This window comes from Bactrocera tryoni, chromosome 5, assembly GCF_016617805.1.
Source record: "Bactrocera tryoni isolate S06 chromosome 5, CSIRO_BtryS06_freeze2, whole genome shotgun sequence".
Classification (NCBI taxonomy): domain Eukaryota; kingdom Metazoa; phylum Arthropoda; class Insecta; order Diptera; family Tephritidae; genus Bactrocera; species Bactrocera tryoni.
The window spans coordinates 44,229,639-44,248,006 of record NC_052503.1 but is presented as its reverse complement, the minus strand read 5'-3'; the positions used below and the strand labels follow the sequence as shown (position 1 = coordinate 44,248,006).

The following is an 18,368-nucleotide window of genomic DNA, read 5'->3' as shown; positions in this document are numbered from 1 at the left end:
GCATCGTCTCCGTAAACTTCACAAATTTCATTGGTGGCTTGCGTGGCATTCTTCTCTTTTTTATACAAAAATTTCAAAATAAAGCGAATTTCTTCATTATTTTCACTAATTTTTGAACAGCTGTAACTTTTTTCAACTTCCCGGAATTTTTTTGGTTAATGACTCAATGTGATTAGTATCACTGATACACATACGACTGCAGCGACATCTATTGACAAAATACGAAAAGGCTTTATCGATTACCCTGCTTTTTATAATTCGGCATTTGAGAACAAACAAAAATATTAATCATCGAAAATCGCTTTTTTATTTTTCAAAATATTCTTCATAAGGATATTTATACTTTTGCAGGCGTTTGAGCCAGTTGACGATGCATTTTTGCTACTTTGATTGAGTTATCACCAAAAAAATCGCTGAACGCACTTCTTGGTTTATTTTTTTCATAGGGAACAAAAATCCGTCGAGCGGTGCCAAGTAAGGACTATACGGTAGTTGACACATCAAGTCTATGCTTTGGTGCTTAAAAATGCAATTGCTTCAGTAGAATGCCTAGCCTATGGTTTTTCTGATTTCTTGAAATACAGTAGATAAACTTATGGTAGTTTACCACTTAGAATTTACAGTTCTGACCTGTTTTAGTGGTATGGTTCCGTCATGTTAAGTTTTTCCAAAAAAAAATAGTTTGCTTTAAAGTGCTTCGTGCACGAGCAGCTTCCGTTAGATTTGGCTCACTTTCGTGCTCATACGCTTACTTACACCAAACATTTCTCTCGATAATCAACGCTAGCCGGTTTTTGAGCGTTGACAAATTTTAAGGGTTCTAACGTACGAAATTTCTTTTACAGTAAAATATTCATGAAATATCGAATAACTGCTAGTCTTATTAATGCCTATAGTTATCCCAGATGAAATTTGTAATAAATAAATGCGCTAAATATTCGCGATATTAATTCATTTTTTGGTCAAGATGAATATTTTAGGTTACTGTAAACAACCAACAAAAATGACGAGACTAAAAAAGTCAAACTCTCCAATAAAGTTGTGAATTGCCAAATCCTATATTCATTCAGCACTAAGTGGCTGAAATGTATAGAATTTTTCAAACGTTGGTTGCTCCTTAGAGCAAAAATTCCGGCCTTTGATTGAATTTAAATACTCGAAAAATTATTAAACTTTTTTAATGTTTAACTATGTTTAACTATGTATGTATTATGTTTAATTTACCTATCACACAGAAACCTTTTTTAAAATAATTTTTTTTATATTTTTTTATTTGATTTCCGCTAAGAGAAAGCTTTCCATTTAGGAAAGTAGGTAGTGGTATATTTATGCGTATTCAGTTATAATTTAAAATTAGTTTTTATAAATTAAAACCGCACAAAAAATTACAACATAAAAACTGTATACACATAATTGTTTCTAATTCCAGTCAAATAATAATTAAAAATTATTGTTATATAAAATCATAAAAATTTGTAGCATATTCTTAAGCAAAATATTAAATTTTTTCGCTTTTCTATTTTTCAGGCGCCATATTCGAGCAGGGCACCGATGAGGTGCAATCTGCGTTTAAATACGCAATGCTCAATCACAATCTCAACGTATCGTCACGCCGTTTCGAGCTGCAAGCATACGTGGATGTCATCAATACGGCGGATGCATTTAAATTGTCACGCTTAAGTACGTCGAGGCGAAAATTCTACTCAAACATGCATAGTCACTCACACAAAAATACACTCATCGACGTATAATACATATTTAAGTAGATCACGTGGCTGCAGTATGGTGGCCTTGTGCGGCAACTGTGGCTGTGGCAAGCGCACGCGCAAGCGAATGTGTGCCATTCGCTGGTTGATTGCCGCAAGCGCGCTGCGGCTGTCAATGCTATCGCTGCCACTGCTGCTGCTGCTGTCAATGTGGTGCTGATTAATTATGCACATTTTCCAGATTTAAACAGCAAAATCCCCATTCACATGCATTTACGCAACATCCTTAACAACATTCACACTCACACAAGCATATACACAAATGTCTGTAAGAATACATAAACAATTTTTAATTATGGACGTTTGTTTTTCTTCTATTCTCATATTTAATGCTGCAACACAACGTGACTCAACAATTGCGTCAACACGTTTTGGTATGCACGCGTATGCGCCTCACAGTATGCAATCAATTTTCGCGTGGCGTTTATTCCATGTTGGGCGCTGTATCACCGGATTCATTTGATACATTGCACTCGTACAGCAATACGTTTCAAATGCCATTCGTGACGCCATGGTTTCCAGAGAAAGTAAGCCGGAATTTCACACTGGTTATATTACATAAAGCAAACAAAAAAATAGAAAAAGCAAACTATGAAATAATAAAAATAAATAAAAGTGCATAGAAACACATAAACAATGCAAATGTGCAAAGCAAAAAAGTCTGTGCGAGCGCGAATATTTGAAATGGAAAAAAGTGTGACAGCACTGTGCATACTAACTTTTTAACACTTAAACAAACACTAACGCATTTTCGTACTCACATATACATATGTGTGTGTGCACACATATAAATAATAAACGTGGTATTTTTGTGAAAATATCGATAGTCGAGCACCGCAGCTGCCGCTGTGCCATTTTTCCAACGCACTTGACTTGCTGCCATTGTTTTTTCTGTCGTTTTTCGCTTTTCGCCTTGCTTTGTGTTGAGGGTTTTGTGTTTGTTACAGTTTTATACGAGCAGCGGATTTTTTGCGGCATATTGTCGCTACCGAAATGTGTTAAGTGTGCAGTTGCTCGAGTGGTTGAGTGCAACAAAAACTAGTAGCGAAATTTGCACAATATGATACGAATATATGTTTTTATATAAACATATATATATGTATATTTAAGCATACATACATATATGTGTATCCCAACATAAACTGCAAGCCCGAATTTTCCACTCATGGCGTTAAAATAACAAGTGCCACTATAACAAAGGCTTTTACGATTTAGATTTAAAATCAGTTTCTCACTCGCTTAAACTCAATAAGAGCACATTTATACGCATGCCGTTCTATACAATTTAAAATAAATACAAAGCAATTGATAGAATGTATTTTCACATCACACTTCATTTAATTGAAATACGTTTAGAAGCATATGGGTAAAAAAAACAATAAAATAAGATCCGCTTTATTAAACTGCATCCTTTTTACCATAGAGAGGGTTTATTGAGTTCGCAACGCTGTTGGTAATACCTAAAAATAAGCCTAGGAGACCCTATTTACAAATGATGTGTGGATTAAGCTATGTCTGACTGGCTGTATATACACAAACTAGTCCCTTAGTTTTTGAGATATCAATATCAAATTTTTCTCACGTCTTTTCTATTAAAGTATTTGCTCATTTGTCGTAACCGCCGTTATAGGATAAATATAGCATATATGTAGATGTCATACAAACTGAATGATCAGAATCAAGTTCTTGTAAAGAAAACTGTTATTTCATAAATAATCTTCAGGAATTTTCGAGTGGATTATTGTTCAAGGTAACAAAATGTTTAGATCAGGCGAGTACAGCAAATAGCTGTCATACGATGTGTATACGAAAGAAAGCTCGAATCAATCAATCTATCCGTATAAAACCTTGCACAAAATGTACCCTGAGGTACTTCATCTTTCGTCCAAAAAGTGTCGAAATCGGACCATAACTTTACAAGAAACCAGACGACAAATAGCTGGACCCGACTTCATATGGTGACTTTTTCCGAAAATATCGGAAGTACGATACAATTTGAGCTGCATATACTATAACGCTGTTTTATACTCCATATGCGCCAGACGTGGCTCCATGGGAACCAAATTCCAAAAATAAAGAGAGCTTTAAAAAGTTCATACTTTCATAATCCTAAATGACATAGTGCTTGGCCGGGAGAGCTAAAGATCATCCTATAAATCGATTTTATAAGTGTAGAATATAGAAGGGGGACTGTTTTGAAGACGGAGAGTTATTTATATCAAAAAGAGTGTCTAGAAAGAATTGATTTTGATTTCAAATGCAATGACTGCTGCTTTGAAAACTATCGTTCTAGGAAGTTCTACTTCTTCTTAGATAATGATATTTGGCATCAAATATCAATTATATCAATTCAGACCTTCATCTTATCTCCACATATCCAATATATTAACTTCCTTCCATACGACTGACCTTGTTTTGTACAACAAGGTCAGCAAGTGCGATAGCTCAGGCAACAAAAATTTTCTGTCGTAATATGATATAAAAATTTATCTAATATTTACAATTTTTTTTGCTTACAGTATAAAATTGCGTGATGTCCAACAATGATAATTCATAATTTTAAAATTCTTAATTAATTCTTCAAAATCAATGTCGTCTCCATCAAAGTAAACTCTCCTGGCTCCAATATAATTGTGCCAACTTTTCTTCCAATCTTCGAAACAATTGTTAAAATCCAGAGCGGTCGTTTGAGTTAGCTGGATTGCCACGGAGATAAAACAGGCGAATACGGAGTGCACCGCAACTCGATAATCGAACAAATCTGTCAGCTTAACCTTGATTTTTGAACTGCTCTCACTTAGTTTATCGGCTTCGGCTTACCTTTGCAACGTTATTTGGTCGACCGATTTACATTAAATAGTCTTACTACTATCTGCCCACAGTTTGACTATCTGCTGGTCAGGTTGTCTTTGTAGTAATTATTTTAATTATGAAGGATGATTTTTATTATAAGTAATAAGATGTCTTTGCTAAATAACTATAAATTATTTTGTTTTTACGCACAATTCTTCAATATAATTTTGAGATTACGCATGACTAAAACACTTTACATATATTTTAAAAAATTTTAGTTTTCGAATATATAGAACCTGAAATAAAGGTAGAAAGCTCCGCCATTCTGCAATTAAAGTTTTCTTGGGACCTCTTTAACACATTATTAATAACCTTCAGGTTGTCAAACTGATAAACTAAAGTTGAGCTTAATGGAATAATGTCTTTAGAGGTTAAGTTATGAACGAAAATCCAAAAAAGATTTATCTGCGCGGAACATAAGTTGAACATCTGCTCACTTTATCTCCCTTAAATACGAAAATGCTACACAATGTTCTATTTTATTGCATAAAATTTATGCTGTGCCCATAAATTTTATTTAATCATATTTTTATTAAATGTTAATCATACGCCTCAGTGGTAATAAAGCAGATTTTAACTAAAACAATAAAGATGTCTCCATTAGGCGGAGTTAACCGTGACCGTCTTGAAAAACAACAACACTCAAAGCGCCAGCAACTAAGTTGTAAGTAACAAAAAACTGTGGACAAAGGCCTGCGGTAGCAATAAGCCGTTACCGAAAATTTATGAAATGCTTAATAAAGTTATAAATGTCCAAAACTGTACGCAGCACACAAATCATAATAAATTCAGCTTTTATTTCGTTTTACACAAACAGAACGACAACACCCCAAAACACCCCTGCTAAAGGGCCTGAAGCCTAACGAACCAGTAACATGTTTAAAGAGCATATAATATTGCGTCGTGTCGAAAACCTCAGCTGTACACCAACATCAACACCAATGGCTGCAGAAGTTGTAGTGGTCCGTCGGGCTTTAGTACAGCTGTAGGCAGCCGCCATGCTTATAGCAATTACATAAATATTTACTAGCAGTGTACGGTGCACTCCACGACACACACAGATTGGATGAAATGTTTTCGAGTTTGTGATGAGAGCTCTGCAAATCTTTACAACTACAGCTTTGATTGTTAGAGAAATCTTATACAGAGAAGTTCGTCACGCTGAAAGACAGCTGACATTTGCATTAGCTAATTCCTTAATCTTTGATATTTCATAGCAGCGCAGTTCTCACTACATTTCGAACTCTGAAATGTCGTCATTGCACAGACACACTACGCTACTACTGCGGCATTAAGCCACTGTTATTACAATCAACATAAATCATTCGACAAAAGCAAAGCTATGAAGAAACCGAAACTTGAAAAAATAACTTTTTTTTACAAGAAATAAGATAAATAGTAAATATGTATAAAATATCCGCAAAAAATTACATTTTATAAGTATGTGTACGTAATTGCGCTATAGTTGCGCGGAGGCAGATATACTCTTACACAACTTCCACCTCCGGCGCCGTTGCTTACTCACACTGCTGTCGCAACTTTTCTGCGCCAACAACTGGCTTTTCTGCGAGTACTCGACACTCGCCACAGTCACGATTTCAATTCACACCACAATTTGCTTTTTGTTTCTTTTTTCCAATCCCAATTTTACTGTGCCGTCAATTCGTAAACGCTTGCACGCGCCTGCTAGGTGCTGACGCCCTCATCCGGCTTCCTCGACTATGCCATAAGTATGCGCCCGGATTATCATCAGGCGATTATCGATACAATACAATTTTATGGATGGCGTAAAATAATTTATCTCTACGACTCACATGATGGTAAGTACGAAATACTACGTAAAATATAAAAAATTGCGTACAAATATAGTATACTATATATTTTACCATTTTTGATATATATATTAACAGTTACGTAGTGGCAAGTGAGAAATAAATTTTCACAAGCCGTTAACCCACTGACAGCGTTCACTCAATTTGTTCATACCAAATGCGTGAACTGTATATTTATGATAGATAGTAATTTGTCAAGGCTTCTGCTACAGCGAACATAAATTTGCTTATGCATCGCTAAATTTATGTATTAATGTAAATGAAGCTTTATTTTTGAGTAAACATTAAACCATCATCAAACCAGAGCTCCATTAATGGAGCACTGTGGTATACATATATGTATATAAGGTATTTCAGATACATACAAATTGTTCAATTAATAAAAATCCTTCACTGTGTGGTGTAAGTGTCTGCATTGGACAAAATATTGTGTATACTTTAATTGCTTACAACTAAAATAATGCAAATCGGTTGAATTTCGTTTGCGAATTTTGTTAAGAAAATGTTACTCATACGCCTCCGCCTACAAAGCAAATTCAACCGGATGCCATAATCTTTTAAAAGGATTTTCGAAAGTTAATGTGATATTGCTGAATGTTACATCGGGTATACTGAATTAATTAATAAAATAATTTATGAGACAAAACTGCATACTTTTACTAAGAAATCATATTTTTGGTCAGCTATGACCAAATTTCTGTTTCTATTGTAGGATTACAAGCCATTCATGTTTCAGTTAGAGAAAATAACACATAAAAGAAAAATATACGAAATATTTTGACTACAAATTGATTTCAAATCACACATTCCAAGCTATAGTAGCGGGTTGTTTTTGTGTCTCTTATCTCAGAAAATCGTATTCATTTGTAACGAAAAATAATTATGCGGATAATTACTCTTAACTTCAATTCACATTTTTGCCCATTTTTTCTAGACTCTTCATGTTCACACTAAGTTACTATAATTATCGAATAGAGAAATTAAAATCGACAAAATGTACTACAATTCGATTTTATTTAAATCATTCATCAAGCCAGAAAAATTAAAAATTTTAAGCGATTAAATTATTATATAATAAATAATGGAAATTCAATTCACGGATGTTAGGGCGTTATGGAACATAATTCTGCTTTCATTCATAACACATTAGCAATTGCGCTACAATACTTTTCGGTTCTGTTTCTCGTTAATTCCATGGTAGATAGGTATGTAGAGTGATTGTTTAATGACGCACCTAGGCCTGGAGGATGCTCATTGTGAGACCACCGGGACTAAAATCTCCTCAATCTATTGTGTCCTATTTGAACCAATTTATGTTTCTGATGAAGTTTTTCAGTACAAAAAAATTTTATTTGTGCAACTTCCGTCCTCTACCGATACCATAATTTCTATTATTTTCCTATATAAAGTCTTGCATTCGCATAGAAGATGTCTTACAGCCTCTTTTTCTTCCACTTTTAAACAGCTTCTACAATTGTCTTTATATACAGGGGTGTTGTGGAATCTGATAGTGGTCGGAATCAGAATTGAAACCGATCAAAAAAAGCAGTGGGTGTCATGAATTCAGACATTATTGGTTTGATATTCGAAACAGAATTTGTATCGGTTTTGGGTGTCACGGAAACCAATTTTATCGGTTTTGCTGTCAGAAACAAAGCAAGAAGATATTCGCACACATATTTGAAATGTAAGTTTCTTAACTTCATGTTATTTTATTGTTACGAATTAATTTATCTTTATTTCTATAGAAGAAAACATAAGAATAAAACACGAAATGTCTTAATTATTGAGTTTTGAAAAAAAAATGCAGATATTTAAGGAGGAGCCTGCTTTAGGGGCCTAAAAATCGATTTTTTTTTGTAGGGAAAGAAATAATTGATTAAAGCGAAATTTCTAGGGTTTATAGTTATATATTTAAACATCATCCGAAAATTTTTTGGATACGAATTCTTTGATATTCTGCCTTAGCGAAGCAGTTGTCCAATGCATTTCGCATGTGCATTTGTCGGACGGCGGGCAGTATGCAGGTCGCAATTTCTATCGGAAACAAAAAATTCAAAGAGATTCATATTTGCTAATAACTTTGTTCAAGTTAAACTAGGAAAATTTCAAAAAATAAGTGTAAAATTTTAAAGAATTTTAAAATATGAAGAAACAAGTGGCTTTTGACCAAAAAAATTTCTTTCTTTTCTTAGCTTTTTTTGTTTAAATAGAAGATAATTTAATGCGAAAGATAACAAACTTTACCCCAATTTCATATGTTTAGTTTTTTCTATCCTGTCCGCCAATAAAGAAAAATCGTAAGAATGAAAACCGAGAAATCGCGAGTCAAAGTTTTCGCTTCCTGCCCAAGCGCTCATATATGTATATATATATCTACCAGTGCTCGGTCACTATTTCCCTTCTAGCTTCGACAATATTTCAAATTCCCATCCATAATATTGGGGGCATATTCTTAGATAATTTTTAAGAGATTTAAGCAAAAAAAAATCCCCCCTTAAAGAAGATTTACAAATCGTATTAAACGTAACTTAACACCCAAATGCGTCTATATTTATTCGATAAATGTTGTCTCTTAAAATCTTTCTTTATTCGGAACTCATTAAAAACTTTAATAGGATTGCTTCCAAATGTATTAATTTGCAAGTTTTGTCACATTAGTAAACAGCTGATTCGAATATTGCTTTTGCGTTCGTTCGAAAAGACGAAAATCCAATCAGATTCTGTGACACTATTGAAAATCAGAATTGATTTGCAATTCTGACAGCTAAGCAATTCTGTCTTGGATTCCACAACACCCCTGATAGTGTTTCTAATATGCTGGCATACCTGTGTGAATTTCCAATAATTATAAATAAATTCGATCAAATCTGGAAACGAAGTTTGTCAAAATAAAATAATAAAAACTTGTAATTGGTAATCAATGTTATTAAAACTTAGAATTGCGGCTGTAATTATTTTCTATGCCAAAATCGTAGAACAATGGTAGGTTAACTTACTCTGTTTTCTCTCTTGCTCAATCGCAAACATAACCCAAGAGAATCATAGAAGGGCACAAAAGTCAATCTATTAGAACGTTGAAGGCATCCGGACGACCTGATGATTGAAGAAGTTTCTTGAAGTAGCATAAATACAGAATAAAAAATGCGTACTTGAATCTAATTCTAGTGTCGCCTGATGGGTTGTGTGTAGTGACAGTTAAGTGGCCCCAATATCAGTCGAACTTATAATCGACACAAAATGTGAATTAAATCGCAGTGCAAGTGTCTATTAATTTCCAGAATCGATGCTGCTTATAATTAGTTTAGTCTTTAACTAATGATGAATTATGTACTTCTGCCTTCATATACTAAGGGCCGAATTCACAGTGATTAGTTAACCAATACCAACTACTTTCTATAAGCTATGCTTAATTAATAAAGAAAAAATCTCTGTTGGTTAACCACTAGTCATATGACTAGTGATAAGCTGATGTTGTAAAAGTATAATCGGCAATTGCTTTCGCTGATAATTTGTTGAAATGTCTTGCGAATATAATATTGATATGAGTGAGGTCGACATCGAGGACATTTGGAATATCATTATAAATCGTCACAAATAAATAATTAGTAATCGTCCAAACTTTTTTCAAATATAATATTCGGTAGATTTTCGGAACCGGTTCCGACTGAGCTAAGAAGTGGCGTGGCAAGTTCTGGCGCGTATACGGCCAGGAAATCAAAAATCGTCAAATTGTATATAAATAAATTTGATACATTTATACCTGAGTATGGCTATATTTACAGGAATAATTGTATGCTACCTGGAAAAATGCATTTACTGACCCTTCGCTATTATGCTTGCAACGTATGAATGGAGATCTCTTTGGCGTAAAATAAGCCACAGTTTCAAAATTTGTCCGAGTAATATCACATTATATTGCAGTTTTACGAAATAAATATATTCATTTTCCGAAAAATAGGAATGAGCTGAACGCTGTTCAATTAAAATTTTTACAGTTTGCGAAATTTCCGGCTGTAATTGCAGCTATGAACTGTACACATATAAAAATAAAAATAATAATTCCCTGCGTGAGAACCAAGCAAGAATATATATTTATAAATATACATAACTTACAAAGAAATTAAAGCTTGTGCTTAAAGCTGATCCAACCATATATATTCTCACACCACCTAGCTTTCACTGCAGCTAGCTTCTCTCTGGATGTCGCTTTATTAACTTTGGTACACTATTGGCTTCTTTAATTTTTCGGGCTCATATTTCTGGCAGATTTATGACGGTAATTCAGTCACAAATTTCCTCAGATCTAAACCAAATATTATTTTAATTTCACCAAATATTATTTTATTTAAAAGCTCACACTACTTTCATTATTTAGATCGGAGTCGTACTCTAAGTCTAGGCTGGAAATTTGCTTATCATGCAGAGATACTTCAATTGGTGTACATCCTCCTGTCGCGTATAGACATCCGTTTTCTTCGTCTACCGATTTGTACTAATTTCCTTTCCCCAATACCTATTTATGGTCTTAATTGAGACAAAGTTGAAGAAGTTCTGCTGTCAATGTGGAGGGACCTTTTTTCCGAGGGCCATCCGAAAATGACGTCGTAATGTTCGAGTTTTTAACATATTTCTTTGAAATCTTGACAAAATGTTGCTATAATATGTATGTATCTTTGAAATAAGGAAAAGTTTGAATAATTTATTTAAATTTTTAAAAAAGAAAATATATTGGAAATATGTTGTTTTGGCTCAACGAAACCCACACAACCCTTTAAGAGTTAAAAAGTGTTGATTTTTAATTTATACATAAGCTAAGAACTAAGTTTGAATTGTCAGCAACTAATATTAACAAAAGCAAACACTGGTACCCTAGTGTTTAAAATTTCCAATTTTCAGAAAATAAAATATCTCTTTTTTCCATATTCGCGTTTTAAATTTATTCTCTTCACATTCTCAAATTTCTCATTTTTCTATGTAATCACTGTCAACAAATGGAAAACATTGTCTTCTCATAAAGAAAGTCAAATAAATACAAACTTAATTACCACTTTTAATTAGTTCAAAGAATTTATCTACAAATACTTTGATTAAATTAAAAATGTATTAAATTTGTTATATTTATTAAGAGCAATGACTACCAAATGACTTTCTAAATTCCATAGAATTTCAACAAAAAAATTAAATATTCCACATATTTTATTTGACTTGCATTTTATGTAAACAAAAAGTTGATTACTTAAACAAATATTTTTTTATTAAGAAAATAAACAAGTTTGCCAAGTAAGAACAAATCCTCTTTGAAATCATTTGTCAAATATGCCAGCAGCCATTTGAGCGCTGAAGAGGAAAACCGAAGAAAGAGATTGAACACAACATATGTACATACATATATGCATATCTTTGTATATACTGTTTCCTAATATATACTGTGCATATATCGAAGTTGGAATATAATATTATATAAGAGTCTAATATTTACACCATTTGAGGGTGTGCTGTCAGAAATTTTCGGCAGCACAAATTTGACCGCAACCCAAATTGCCTTCGGGGTGGTCGTTTGCCTCATAATGGTGGCAAAAGCAATCAATGAAATTGCTGTTTGTTTCAGAAGAACATCACATAAGTACACATTTATAGATGCGAGTATGTACATAAAATAAATATGGTTGTTATACAGGACATCAGAAATAAATTGCTTGCATCCACTTCAGTCCTCTTCAGTTTTGGTAGTCGACTCTTTTTCTTATAACCTGACTGTGAGTACACTTTTAGTATTCTAATGGAAGTTGGGCTGTCTTTGTTACTACCAGCAGCTGATAGTTTTTTTATTAGTTGGTTCTCTTATGGTTGATTTTGAAATTTCGCATCCGTTTCGTTTTTTATTTAGCCGCTTTTATTTATGTGAATCTCCTCATAGAACTGCCAGCCTCGTTCATCAAATGAGTACAAACTTTCCACAGTGCAGTCTCAATTTAGCAGGTAAAAAAGCTTTTGAACTTGAGTTTACTGAGTCTCGCTGTGCAATTCTTCTAACTTCGAATATGTCAGAAAATTTTTGGATCTTCCAGTTAATGTATAGCAAAAATTGTTGTTGATTACACCAGCAGGTATCTAATGCTCCTGAAATTCATGTTCACTTTATACTTCGCGTGTTCGAATCGGTAATTTTTCTTTCTGTAAGTTGGCAGTACTGAGTGACATCTGTGCTAAATTTTACGTCAAAATATTCATTAGTATTTGAGATACGTGTCGTTTTGTGACTCTCTGATAGTGAATTCTTCCATTTTTACTGTGTCTGAATTTATTGAACAAAGAAGTGCGATATTGCACCCTCTCATTCCCCACATTTTCAACTAATATCGTGCCGCAACCACCGCATTTGCCTGATTTATCTTCGTGTAACTTCTGTCTATTCAGCAAATTCACATGACCACTGCGAGGACACCGTTTTGACTCAATTGAGGATATAAAAGCTGATTCGAAGAAGGCTCTGATGGCCATGACGACATGCAGTGGGAGGGGATTACTTTGAAGGAGATGAAATGGACAAAATTCACCTTTCAATTTCAAGAAAAGTCGCAAAGAATGTGTTATTATTTCTTTGAAGAGGCTAGGCTTGGTTACAGTATTTAAATGTCTTAATTTTGAAGATGTATTCTGAAGTAAGGAAAACGAAAACGAAACTCTTTCTTTAAGGTTTTATTAAACATGGAAAATAAATTTAAATTGACAGTAGGCACTACATTGACAAAAGTGACTATCTACAAACTGCTTTGCAGAATCCAGAACCTTTTGTTAATGGGAGTCTGCGTACGATAGTGATGCTAAGAATTCTTTAGAAACAAAAAACAAAGCAGGCTTTCACGGGTTATACGACTTATTAAGGGGTTACATGGATTTCTTCGGGGAAAAAACAGCTTTTTTTTAAAAACTTTTTTTGTCAGATAATAAGGAAATGTTTTATTAGAATTTTTTATTGTTAAAAACATACACTATTAACAAACAAATTTTTAAATTTTTGGGAAAAATATTTTAAACTTGGCCATTGCGATGCCATTTCCGGTGACCCCTCGAAAAAAAGATGCGCCCACGTTGACAGGTTAACTCCTTACAGGATTATCTAAAGTAAAAAATATGTGTTTTAGGGAAGCCCTTACCATAGAACTTGGAAGAGGAAAAAAACTGAAAATAAGTTTTATGGCAGACATTTTTATAATAGTTGTAATCGAAAAAAATCCTTATTCCAAGTCTTTAAGAATTGTATCTCAAATACCTGTGTAATTTTATGAAGATCAATTGAGTAGTTCTCGAGAAATCTTGCCAACTTCATAAACACAGTTTTTGGAAAAACGCGTTTTAAAAACGATGGACTTAGCCCAGCTAACCTGGAGCGCACAAGTTCTCAAGTCTGTATCACCGAAACTATTACTCGGATTAACTTGAAAATTTAGGAAAATATTCTAGAGAATAGTTGTAGAATTTAAAAAAATAAACCCGTAAACCCATGTAACCATGTGTAATAAATTAAATTTTTTGCTCACAAATTCATACGTCTAACTCTTTGGCAGTGCACAAGTTCCTTGATAACTCTCAAAAGCTATTGCTTATGCAGTTTACTGAAAAGAAAAAAACATGATTGAAGTAAGAATTGTTCTAAAATGAAAAAAGGACATTTACATATGTTTGTAAATAACAAACACACATTGCAAACGAAAATAAAAATGATTTTTTTGCCTACAGCAAGTAAACACTTTTAGATATTTCACAAAAATTGCATGTTGCAAGTTTGGAATTAACAGAAATACATCAGATATGGCTGACTGCTACTCCAATTATGCTGTACTGTTGCAAGCCAAAACCAAAACTGAGATATAATTGTTTATTAGAATACGCAAACACATGCACATGTAGAGTTTAAGCCAAGTTTCGTAGGTTTATGTAGTAAGATCTTAACTATCTGCCTGCCTACACAAACATCTATATGTATTGTTGGTATATGTATGTAAATGAGCTCAAATATGCATGCGAATTTATACATCTGCATATACTAGATATGTGAATGCTAGGATGCGGAGGCATTTGAGAATCACAGACAGCCATTATTTGTAGCAAAGACAATACAGCATAGCTTGCAGTGTTTTGCACCAACCCATACATACTTCACATACATCATCAGTATATATACGTAACATACCTATATATGTATATGTTAGATATTGTATTACTACATATTTGGCAACTAGTAGGTTGAAGCTTTATCCTCGCTAGCAACTTTTCATGCCAATAAAATTTGCAGCATAATTTATAGGCTAAATTTCGGGTATGTGGAATTGTTGCAGATGCCAGCAAGCAAATTTTTGCACACACACATATACATATTTGCATAGAACTGTAGTATAAATATGTATTTGCCTTTATATATACGTGAAACTATGCCAACAATGAGTATATATAAATGTAATTTGCATGGGTTTTTGTGCAATCGTTCGAATAAGTATATGCATATACATATAGCTACTTTATCGAAAATATATTTTCTTATACATACACACATACACATCTACTCACTACATCCCGATCCATGCCCGACAACAAAGTGCTTGTTATGTAGAAAATTGTAGTTACCACCATTACCATTCTGCATATACTACGTGTTATTATTATTATTTTCTTCTCTTCATTTTTACGTTTTTCGCTGTTCCAGCATATCGGAAATGTGGAATGTTATAGTTTGCAGTACAATGTATAGTTTAATAGTGGAGAAGTTCATGTCAGGAAAGTTGTGCTGTTACTTTTTATTACACTCGAGCACATGACACATTCAAGCGCTGCGGGTGTGTGCGCACGTACATAATTGCTGGTCTGTGTGTATGTGAGTTCATCGGTTTGAATACATTTAATACTCGGATAAGTGTCACACAATACATTTGTGGGTTTGTGGTTTACGCCTACAATCACGACCACAAACACTAGCACAAAATTTGAAAATATCTATGACTTCAGATTTAAATACGAAAGCATTGAATTAAAGCCAACTGAGTAAAAATTATGTAAATTTAAGCGTTTTATTTCACGGCTAAGCTTTTTAAAAAATTATAATGCAGGAATTATAAAAAATAACGGATATGAAGGTATAATTTCTGTGCTTTTTAAAGACATTTCCAAATGCTTATTTAAAATTTTCAGGGTTCAGGAAGCACCTTCTTTATGGAAAATTTGTTTAGTGAATACAAACTCTATCGTGAGCTCCACCGCTGGGTTTTTGTACCCTGAAATTAGTCGCGAAGTATTTAACATCCAGAAAGAAACGAACGTGTACACTATTCGCTCTGTTTCTTTGATATCGATATGAAATATTGTTAATTATTAATTGCTAGCCTCTTCTTCTATTCTTCTCTATCAGCGGAGACACCAATTCGAGATACCAAGTGCAGTCAGGTCCTTCTCACCTTGACTTTTCCAACGGAGTGCAGGTCTTTCTCTTTCTCTACTTCTCCCGGCGGGTACTGCGCCGATTACTCTCAGAGCTGTAGTGACGACATGACCTCGCCAGCGTAGCCGCTGTCTTTTAATGCGCTGAATTATGTCAATATCGTCGTATGTCTCGTGCAGCACATCGTTCCATCAACTGCGATATCCGCCGTTGCCAATGCGAAATTATCATAAATCTTCCAGAGAATCTTCCCCTCGAAAACTCGTAAGGCCCACTCATCAGATGATACCAATGATTTTAATTGGGGAATGATAAGGGACTTGTAGTGTTAGGTCTTTGTTCGGCAATAGAGTACTTTACTTTTAAATTGCCTGCTCAGTCCGACCTGCGAGCATTGCCTGCTCCTGATCCTGGGGGAGCTTTTTGTATTGCTCAACGTTAGTTTACACAGCCGTATTAGTTTGCGGGTATACCAAATTCAGACATCGTGTCACAAAGGCAGCACCTTTTCAGGCGTTCGTACTGTAAAGTAACGACGAAGAGATGGTGGGTGTCGATTTTTTTCACGGGTCTTTATATGCGATGTTGAGGAGACTTATCCCACGGTAGTTGGCGCAGATTGACACTTATACTTCAATCGTTGGACATGCTTTCGTCCGACCATATTCTACGAAGAAGCTGATGCATGCATCGGCCCCTGCCAATTTATTGCTATTAAATGGGTAATTGCTATTCGAAACGCTTCATAGTCGGGTAATGGAAGATCTATTCCATCGTTAAAGATTGGGAATCGGGTTCACTATCTCCTGGTGTTAGGATTTCACTTGCAATAAGGAGCTTGAAATACCGTCCCACAGTTAGCTTATACCGAGTTGCTTTCAGAGAGCTGGAGTGAAAGTCGAATAGAAAATAGTTTCGCTGTCGGTTGTGATAGTAGTTTCTCAACGTCATACCTTCCCTTAGAGACAGCCATGTAGCTTCAGATGAGAGCCTGCTTTAGATACTTCAAAAAATCGATTGTTTTCAGGATTTTTTTGGAGGGAAAGAAACAATTGGTTAAAGCGAAATTTCTAGGATTTATAGTTACATAACTAGACATCATTCACAAGTTTCTTGGATACAAAATCTTTGATATTCTGCCTTTGGGAAGCAATTGCCCGATTCATCCTGCATGTGCATTTGGCGGACAGCGGGCAGGATGCAGATCGCAATTTATATCGGAAACAAAAAACTCAAAAAGTTTCATATTTTTTAATAATTTGTCTTCTAGTTAAACTAAGAAAATTCCAAAAAAAAGTGCAAAATTTTAAAATTTTCAATAATTAAAGAAAGGGCCAAAAAAATTTTACTTCATGTTGTTTAAAAATATGTTCAAACTTTTTTGACCGCCAATTAAGAAAAAATTATAAAATTGAGAAATCGCGCGACAAAATTTTTGCTAGACGCTCGGACACTATTTCCTTCTAGCTTCGAAAATATTTGAAATTCCCATCTATCATAAAAAATCGATTTTTTGAAGCTTCTTAAGCAGAATTCCCTTAATTCCCTTAATGAATTTCCTTGTACTGGAATCTTGTACTACGGACAACCATATTTCAACAATTGTAGACGTTTCGGCGTGGAGGCTGCCCACACTGGCGTTAAAAATGCCAAGCGTAATTTTTACATAGTGGCAGGGGCAGTCGTCACAAGCGCGCTCCAACCGCTCATTAAAGATATCTTTAGTCATATTGTCTCTCTCTTCCGTTGGAGCATGGGGACAAATCAGTGTTATGTTGAAAAATTTTGCATTGATGCGGATTGTGGCTAGACGCTCATCCACCGGAGGTCTGGGTCTTTCTCCCACTACGAATGCCACACCGAACTTGCGCTCCAATATATGGCCGCTGTTCTTGGATGGCGGTGATGTCAGCCTTTACCTTTACAAGAACATCAACCAGCTGGGTAACGGCACCTTTCTAATTTAGTGACCGTACATTTCAGGTGTGTGCCCTTAAATCATAGTCCTAATTATATTTGCTGGGGTCTTCATCAAAAGTGGAGTCTTTCATACAATGCTGTTGTGTCTACATGGGCGGTGCCGAACCCAGCGCCCAACCCTATTAGGCAAGTAGTGTAAGTTATATACACAGTTATAAAGCGAGCCACTTGACCGATGCTCACACGCAGCCACACTTCTGGTGAACAGACACTGCAATTAAACTTCAGCGAACCCTTAAACCGAATATGTCGGAGTGGCTCCGCTGAAGCTTCCTCTCTTTTAGCCGTGACCCCAGGAACCACACGGGCTAGCTGCCGCATCTTGCACAAGGGCAACTCACATTTCCAGGGTGCGCGGCAAGGACGCAAGAATAGGAATTGGGGATGGCCTTACGACATCAATTGCTTACCCAGAAGCACGAATATACTCCATTGCACCCCACTCCAAATGTATGAAAAACATTAAGTTTTATATCCAGAATGTTACAAAAAACGTTTAAA

The 18,368-nt window shown here is 34.7% G+C and overlaps 1 protein-coding gene across 2 annotated transcripts in view; it reads left to right on the top strand.

The window, feature by feature from the left end:
* The window catches only part of LOC120778660 (glutamate receptor 1-like), a 136,338-nt gene that overhangs the window by 30,548 nt on the left and 87,422 nt on the right, over window positions 1–18,368 (top strand). For both annotated transcript variants that reach the window (XM_040110585.1, XM_040110583.1), the window contains exons 3-5: window positions 1,528–1,680; window positions 2,166–2,293; window positions 6,310–6,439. In XM_040110585.1, the coding sequence (XP_039966519.1) occupies window positions 1,528–1,680; window positions 2,166–2,293; window positions 6,310–6,439 (411 nt within the window). The remainder of the gene's footprint in view (window positions 1–1,527; window positions 1,681–2,165; window positions 2,294–6,309; window positions 6,440–18,368) is intronic.